Genomic DNA, 9274 nt, shown 5'->3' on the forward strand with positions numbered 1-9274 from the left:
TTTCCGTAATTTATAAGATTTTTCCTTCAGAACTAAATTTTAAAAAAAATACGTTATTCAACCCGTGCGAAGCACGGGTTTGTAACTAGTTTAATATAGAAAATTAAATGTATTTCATATAAAAAAATTAATCGTGTAAATGAATAAAAAAGATTGTTATTGGATTTACAGAGTGGCAGTAAATTTGGTTTTGGATAAAAAAGGGCAATATTGTAAACTCAAGTATTCTCGTATCATGTACAACAATAAAACATGCGAAAAATAGTTGTTATTGAACCGGCAACGTAGGAAACAGAAGACGAAACACAACGACATAAGAACATTGTCTCTGCAATTTCAATTTTGATTCTCTGATTCCCTTTTTGCGGGATCAGAGGATCATCGTCATCATCATAATCTTTTTTTTTTTTTGAAGCCCTAAGAGTAAAGAAAAAAATGGAAGGGTGGCTTTATCTCGTTCGTTCTAATCGGTTTACTCAACATTACTCACGTAAAAGATACTTCATTCTCAAAGAAAATGTTCTCAGAAATTTCAAGACCAAACCCACTTCACAAATGGAGGTAAATTTTCATGTTTATCATTTTTCTCCTTTTTTTTTATATATATATTTTCATGTTTTGATTCTTGATGAACGTCAAAAGAATAATAGGAATGGTATTATTTTTAGGTTTTACCATATTTAATATGTTGCATGCATAACAATTTTAAGAATGTTTCTGATTTATTTATGTATTCACTTGGTTTTTCAATGATTTTGCCATCTAGGGTTGTGATTTAGTTATTATATTTTTCCTAAATTTTCAAGTTGCTTAATAGATTTTTATGGATGTTGTAGAAAATCTTGTTCCTTAATTTAACAACTTTTACTATGCAAGCAACATGCATTGGTTTCATATATTAAATGTTGTAATGTATCAATAAGAGCAAAATTTAAACATAATTCTCATTATTGCAAATGATCATGTTGTTGATTGTGATAAATGAATGAAAGGATTGTAATTTTCAGGAGCCAATGAGAAGTGCAATGATAGACTCGACTATTCGTGTTACTGACAATGGAAGGGAGAGTATTAACAAAAAAGTAAGAAACTTAGGATGTTGATATTCTGATTACATTAATTTTCAATGGCGTTTGTTTCTTTGAGCAATTAATTGAATTTAGAAATTTATTTGCAATTCACAGGTATTATTTATTTTCACTGTATGTAATACTTCAAATCAAAGGGATAAGCTTAAGGTTTGTCAAAACTAAAAATTCAAACAAGTTTTTTAGTCAAAATTTATTTTCATTAGATTGATTCATGGTTTAAATTCCATATATTTATAGTTGGGAGCACGTAGTTCAGAAGAAGCTGCAAAATGGATACGTTCTTTTCAGGAAGCTGCAGTGAAGGTTCTAAATTCTCTCGGCCTTAAATGAGTAGAAGGATTTGTCTCATGAAAAAGAAAAACTTATTCTCTTAATGTATTTTTCAGGAGTATCCAAATCCAGCTAAGAATTATGTGGCTTGTTCCAAGAAAAGGCGTTCAAGTTTAAGGTATATCAACTACTTTCCAATATTTAATCCTTCCATTTTCTCCTTTTCATCTTATAATGCTTCAGAATGAACACAATCACACCCCTTTTTGAAGGAGTTATGAATAATTTAGTGCTCTCAAATAGCTGATATAGAGGTGCTATAGTGTTGTATTGTAGCAGAGTTTTAATAAACTGCTAATGTTTTGTGATGCACAATTTAGTATAATGTATTGCCAAATAGTGGCTATACCATTTCTTCACACCGCTATAACATTGCAGTGTAGCGGAATTTGAAAATAAAAAAGAATACTATTTTTCGCGATGCACGACTGACAACACTGAAATTGTGATATACCTACTTTTTTTCTGTACTACTTTAGATTGATCATGATAGAACACTATGACGTCTTTGATAGTTGACACCCACTTAGTTGAATAAGGCTCTATCGTTGTATTTTAAATTGATTATCCTAAACTTCTTGAATTCGTGATTATGATATTCAATTGTATTATACTACAAATTATGGCTTCTTCATGTGTAAAGTGTTGTTGAAACAGATATGGAGGGTCAAAAAGTACAGATTGGAAATACTCTAATTTGAGTTTTGAATCATGTGTATACTCTGAAGCTATGACCTCTGATGTTATTGCACCTTCCCAATGGAAGATTTTTGGCTGTCAAAATGGTGAAGCTTTTTCTCCTAGCTAGACTCTTATAGTACACACAAATATAAAGCTAGTGGCTTAATGTATATAATGTGATAGTTGATTGATTTCTTGTGCAGGACTAAGGATGTTCAAAGAAGCCAAATCTTCGGATTCACGTGGAAGGGTAAGTTGTTACTAATTTGGTAATGTTTTGTTTCTGTACTAGGATGATCTTGTTTTGAAAATTGTGTATTATTCATTCAGCATTGGGGTGAGCAATCGGCAATAATGGCGGTTGGTGTTATTGATGGAACTTCAGAGGCTATTTTCCATACTCTTATGTCTCTTGATCCCTCAAGATCGGAGTAAGTATTCCAAATCACTTTATGGTTCTATTTATTACTATTCTGTTGCATGCAATGCAAATGCTCAAGAACATTACTTATCTTGATATGCTATATATAATTTGTTTAACACTTGAAAACACAAATTAGCTACTATAGGACATGGTCTAAAATTTTAGCAACTTCTGTCTAATCGACCTGTTTTTGACCTTCTACAGAAGATATTCAAGTTCTTATTTGTGGTACAACTGATATAGTAAATTGTGAATGTAGCGAACTAACATGTTTTGCTTCAGATGGTTCTGGTCGAATAATTTGTTCATAAATTAATGTGAGACTACCTAAACAAATACAAAATAGAAGACTAATTTGAAACTGCATATTAAAATAAAGGCTAACATGATTCACTTGCTATTTTGAAGAATGCATTCTTCCTTGAGAATATGTCATTTTATTAATTTTGCACACAGATGGGACTTTTGTATACATCGAGGCATCGTGGTTGATCACATAGATGGTCATACTGATATCATTCACCTCCAGTTGTACAATGATTGGCTGCCATGGTACGTAGTACTAATCCACATATTATATATTCACCGACTAATTAACATGTTTTAATACTAGTGACATTTATCAATGTTATCTCATCAAATATGTGTAGGGGTATGAAACCAAGAGATTTACTGTTACAAAGATACTGGAGAAGAGAGGATGATGGCACATACGGTACATGCTGCTATATAGCTATATTTATAATATCTTGAAGATTTGCTTCATTCATCACTTAACTTTTCCTTTTTTTGATTTGGTTCTGCAACAAACAGTGTTATTATATCATTCTGTGTATCATTCCAAGTGCCCACCCAAGAAAGGCTACGTCCGAGCTTGCCTTAAAAGTAATGTATGCTTTAAATTTTACATTTTTCTTGATTTTTTTACCTTCATTTAAACTAAAATGCTATTAATTCTGAAATATTGCAGCATATTATAGGAGATGCATATATGAGTTATTATAACATTATATCATATTAGTACTATATTAGCTTATTTTCAATTTCCTTTTCTCACTATTCCTACCTAGATGCATATAGGCGTAAGAAATTTTGTTTGGTTGAATTAGATACGTACTGAAAATAATATAGAGGGGCACCTTTTTGTTAATTTGTATCTTATTCAATTGAATACATGATGTAGAATAAAAACAAAACAAATCCTCAAGATTTTGTTAAAAATCGCCTTCAAATATTTAGATATTTGGAACACAAGGGGTTGTCAAAACCCTACCCCCATATCCTAATCAAATGAAGACTTACCTAAAATCAATATTTGTTTCCTAAAATTTGGGAAAATGCCTAAAATAACACAGATGTTTTGAGTACATTATTCTATTTGATTTGATTCTATATTTACTGTAACGCTTGGCAGGTGGAGGATTTGTGGTGACTCCTGTTAACAAAGGAACTCAGTCAGTTGTGAGACATATGCTTACTATTGACTGGAAGTTATGGAAACTATATTTGGGAGCTTCATCTACTAGATCCATAACCATTCGTATGCTCGAGCGAATTGCAGGTATCTACCTATCTGTTCTAACAAAAGTCTTCTCTCTGTTGACATGTGACACAATTTCGCACTTATCTTTAACGGCATTCGGTGTTAACATGTGGGATGTAACTATTAGTAAGTAACTAATAGTAAAAGCCCCGTGCAAGTAAATGTATAGAACGTTCTTGCATGCAATCTTTACTATTACTTACTTTTCGATGAAGTTACTTCTATGTAGTTTACTCGCATAATTTTATACATATATGAATGTGATACTATAGATGAGTTTTTACAATGATCCTTTCTTTTTTTGTAGCACTAAGAGAGTTGTATAGAACAAAAGTAGGAAACTACTCAGAACCTATTACAATGACAAAGGATATTGTATTGCCTGTTACTGTTACTGTAAAGAAGGATGTTAAGATTGAAGTTGCAAATGAGAATAAGAGCAAAATTGAGGAACTTGTTGAGGTGAAAGATCAAGTGGACGACAAAGAAATTCCCGGTCGCATCAGTTTAATGGGATTAACTGATTCTGATGAGTTCTTTGATGTTCCTGAATCAACAGAATATGATCACTATGATAATCAATGGCACTCTGACTTTCCTTCAGAACCCAAACCATCACCAGCTGGTTCTTTTGTGAAAAAGTTACAAGAACTTGCCGGTTAGTTTTAATTGAAGTTTCTCAATTAGAATACTTTGGGATGTAATTTGAGGCCAATGCCTTTTTTTAAAAGATTTTATGAGAAAATGTTTCATGTTTAAACATATGTTGCAGTTCATAAAAAGGGTTACATGGACTTGCAAGAGGTAGCTAAGGAGGAAAGTGCATCATGCTCTTATGGAAACACTCTTCAAAAAGATCCAAATTGTACTTTACCTTGCAGCTGGGCTCCTTCTGATCCATCTTTATTTTTGGTTCGAGGAGAAACTTATTTACAAGATCATCAAAAGGTAAACTAATACGAGTAAAGCAAATAATCTCAAGTATATATAAGCAAATTAATAATTAATGTTATACATAAGAAATTCCGTGTATGAGAATATAGAGCATTGATTTTCTTATCAATGATCCATATTATATGCTTTCCTTTCCACTCTAAAGTGGTTTACTCGCTTCAGAGAAGCCAAATCCATCTTAGAATTAAATGCGCTTACACATGACAGTTCAAATTTTTCTTTTATAGGTCAAAGCAAACGACACCTTGATGCAATTAGTAGGTGCAGATTGGCTCCGATGTAACACACGAGAAGATGATTTGAGTAGTCGTCCCAGTTCCATAGTTCAGGTATTTTCTTTTTCCTTTCATTTTCTACTTGAGAGAGATTACTTATCATTGTTAAAATATTACTGCTAGAAATTTCTTATCATGTGTGCTATTGGTTTGTATTTATTCAGAAATATGCAGCAAAAGGTGGTCCAGAATTCTTTTTTGTTATCCACATACAAGTGAGTATGATCTTATATCTTGATTATTTATTATTAACCACCTTTAAGTATTGGACTGTTAATTTACTTACACTATTGTCATGAATCAGATGCCAGGAAGTCCCATGTATAGCATTGCACTCTATTACATGATGAAAACTCCTTTAGAAGACAATCCATTATTGCACAGCTTTGTTGAAGGAGATGATACTTATAGAAACTCAAGATTTAAGCTGATACCATATATTTCCAAGGTTAACAACATTCTAAGATTTCAGCTGCATTTTTTAAGTTCATTACAAGTATAAATTTGGAACAAAATTGTAGGGTAGAGTTTAATTTTGGCACACTTTCAACAAATCAAAATCAATCATCTGTGACAATAGTAGTTATGCTCAAGTCAAACAATTTTAATGATTGGACGATTACAATCAATTAGCAGTGTGAAAAAATCTTTACAAATATATAGTTTATATATCAAGATGATTATGTATCTAATGGTTTGCATTACCTTGTGATTTTCTTCTCTTAGGGATCATGGATAGTCAAGCAAAGTGTTGGAAAGAAAGCATGTTTGGTTGGCCAAGCACTAGAAATACGTTACATTCGTGGCAAGAACTATCTAGAGGTTAGTGACAATGCAAACTATATCTAATCCTTAAAGCAATAGTGGTTGCTGCTGTATCAGTTTTAATGATATGCTAACATTTAAATTGTGTCAATCATATTATTAGCTTGACATCGATGTTGGATCTTCGACGGTTGCAAGAGGAGTGGCAAGCCTAGTTCTTGGATATCTGAACAATTTGGTGGTAGAAATGGCATTTTTGATACAGGTAAAAATAATTAATCAATATGGTTATGACTTGTTGATAATGTAGAACTTTTGTAACTCTTTTGTATTACACAAAAATAATGTGCAGGGTAACACACAAGATGAGCTCCCTGAAGTCCTCATCGGAACGTGTCGACTAAATCATATGGATGCATCCAAAGCAATTGGAGTGAATCCTTAATTTCTAACTTGAAATTTATTCATGTCTTTGAAGCTGAAATTGTCTCCTATAGTATTAACACACAAGCAAAAGAAGAAAAAACAAATTTAAGGATGAGAAGTGGTACATGTTATAGAACTAACCAAATAATTCAGCTCCACCTATGTATATTTGGTTTATTAGATATATTTTTTTCACATAGCATACTAATTAATTTTTTTTTGCATAATTACCTTTTTCATTTTTTTGTTTAAGGTGTTGACAAGTTGTGAACTTGTGATTGGTTGTTATGGATTTAATTTTTGAACTGCCATTGTTGTGGATATAAAAAAAATTTACAATCTTTAATTTGGGATATTAAACCCATAAGAATTAAATCAATTTGAAGTTTTAATTATAAAGTAGAATTTTTACAAAAACTTTTAGTTGTCAGTCACATTTTCTTATGATAAACGAAAGTTTAGATGAGTTGGGTTTCGAGGGTTCAGCATAGTCAAGATAGACCTCAAAGTTCAGCAGACACTAATAGAGATATTATATTCTCACACCGACAACGAGAGTTGAACCCACAACCTAGTGGGTGCCGGTCACATTTAGATTGCCATTTCACATTCCATTTCATAATTCAAAAAAATTCTATCAAAATAAATGATTTTTCAAATTTTGAGAAAGTATAGAAGTAAAAGAAAAAGAAAAAAATTGAGCTGAGTTTTGGGTTTGAACAAACGTTAGTTAGAAACCGGGCCTAGCAATTGCTGTACACGCCCCCCTACATTGCTCATTTGCACAAGGAAAAAAAACCTATCGAAAAATGGATTCAAGTAGATCCTCATGGTAAAAAAATTCTACCGAAAGTTGAATTGTGGTGGTTGAGAGGGATTAAGAGCAACACAGGGAATGAGCAAGTAGCCCTACATTAAAGACAAGTCACATGGTACCATGACTCACAACTCCACATAATATGTCACATTATTGCCATCGGTTATGGATGATGACTGGCAATGCAATACATGTATGCACTCTCTCTTTGTTCAAAAGTGTATATTATTTTTCTTTGATTAAACTAAAGTGTATTCTTTAATCTTTAGTGTGCCATATTGTTATCCAATTCATCAACAATCACACCATAAAATTTAATGGTCATTTTCATTATTCGTTCAAAATTATTAATTTCTTTTTCAATTTCCTTTTAATTGAATACTAACAATTCAAAAAACGAAACCTTTTACTTCTCCTTTTAGGCTATGTTTCAAAATATAATTTGATCGAAATGGACCCTCTCATGTCACATGAGATCCATTGAAATCTCCACCATTCATTAGAAAAGAAAAAGAAAGAGAAATTAGAAGAAAACAAAAGAAATAGTTTAAATGATAAAGATCATAAAATATGAGAGAGAAAAAACGGTGAGTATTATTCCCATAGTTTGATATCTAGTAGCACTTTTTTACATAAAACTTCTAGTTGTGTTCAAGCTGATAACTTATTAATGAAAAACATTATTTTTTGTCATCTTATATTTATAAGTTATATTTCTCTCAAAAAAAAAAAATCTATAAGTTATATTAATTTTCTTAAAATAATAATAATTGTTAATAAGTTCAGACACATCAAATTAAATTTTCTAGTTTTTCTGCGGTTAACTACCAGCTAGGTCAATTAGCTACTCTTCTCTAAATAAGCATCCATATCATCAAATTTTGTTAATTGTTATTTATGAGTATACAACTAAAAGAACATACAATGAATCATGTAAGTACAACTCATACATATGATATGCGGAGGTTGAAATGAGCAATTATCCACTTAGTACATGTTTAGTATTACGGTGGTGCTGTGATTTGACAGAAATTACAAAGTGTATAATATTAACAAAATTACGGTCGTTCATTGTGATTTTGTGAACGAAATGTATTAGATCATCTCTAGAGTCTTTAAAAGTTAAAACTAAAGAAAAATCCATGCGTCCGCAGGCTGAGTGTGATCTTTACAATTTTGCCCTTATCACTCAGATATTATTACCATTACACGTGAAATTTTAGATTTTTAGTCATAAAGATAAAAGGGATGGCGCTACTTCTGTACATGAATGGTTTTTACAATAAAATTTCAGAAACTAAACTTGAGTTGAACTCGAGTTGTCAAGTTGCTAAAATTTTCAGAAATGTTCATCACATACTTTTCATGTGTTAGTAGTGAGACATCAAGCATTGTCTATGCGAATCATTATAGTTGAAATACATTGCTCTCAAATAATTTGCAAAGGATTATATCAACCCAAAAAATAAAATTCCAAAGGAAATTTGAAATTGAATGAAAAATGTCGGTGGTTTGTTGAGTCAATAATAAATAATCCATTGATGTTAATTTGCCCATCATCATCATTTTATTACTTTGCTTCGTTTGATTGCTTTTGCTAGCCCTATCTGTTTTTTTTCATTTTTCTGGTTGTGGGATGGACATGGCCCCTGTTGGTTCTTAATTAAATTTAGTAATTGCTTTATAGGCATCACAGATTCTTCAACCTCTAAAATAAGCCAATTGAGAGCTTCTCACCGACCCAAAAAACAACGATCGAGTCGTAACTATCTATAGATTTTGTGAATCGAGAGTTACAATCCGAATAATTTAAAGAGATTTTGATCAATGCAAGGGGTTTATAAAGCAACCATCATTAATTTTCTACATAAACTCCAAATATGGTTTAGGCTTTCGACAACGCTGTACTTCAGTTGGCCCACAAATTTAATATGTAAACAAAAACATTCACAATTTACAAACTCTTTT

At 31.6% G+C, this 9274-nt stretch overlaps 1 protein-coding gene across 1 annotated transcript; it reads left to right on the top strand.

The window, feature by feature from the left end:
* Positions 1-283: 283 nt before the first annotated feature.
* LOC11415222 (protein ENHANCED DISEASE RESISTANCE 2-like) lies at positions 284-6686 on the top strand. The gene is made up of 20 exons (XM_024782801.2): positions 284-561; positions 1008-1082; positions 1185-1238; positions 1329-1394; positions 1478-1539; positions 2079-2206; positions 2306-2352; positions 2433-2533; positions 2983-3078; positions 3177-3241; positions 3340-3411; positions 3941-4087; positions 4377-4727; positions 4842-5017; positions 5251-5352; positions 5463-5513; positions 5603-5746; positions 6025-6120; positions 6227-6328; positions 6416-6686. Exons 1-20 carry the CDS (start codon positions 436-438, stop codon positions 6506-6508), a joined length of 2154 nt encoding a protein of 717 aa, XP_024638569.2. The 5' UTR covers positions 284-435; the 3' UTR covers positions 6509-6686.
* Positions 6687-9274: the final 2588 nt, after the last annotated feature.

The sequence above is a fragment of the Medicago truncatula genome, chromosome 1, assembly GCF_003473485.1.
Source record: "Medicago truncatula cultivar Jemalong A17 chromosome 1, MtrunA17r5.0-ANR, whole genome shotgun sequence".
NCBI classification, from domain to species: Eukaryota; Viridiplantae; Streptophyta; class Magnoliopsida; order Fabales; family Fabaceae; genus Medicago; species Medicago truncatula.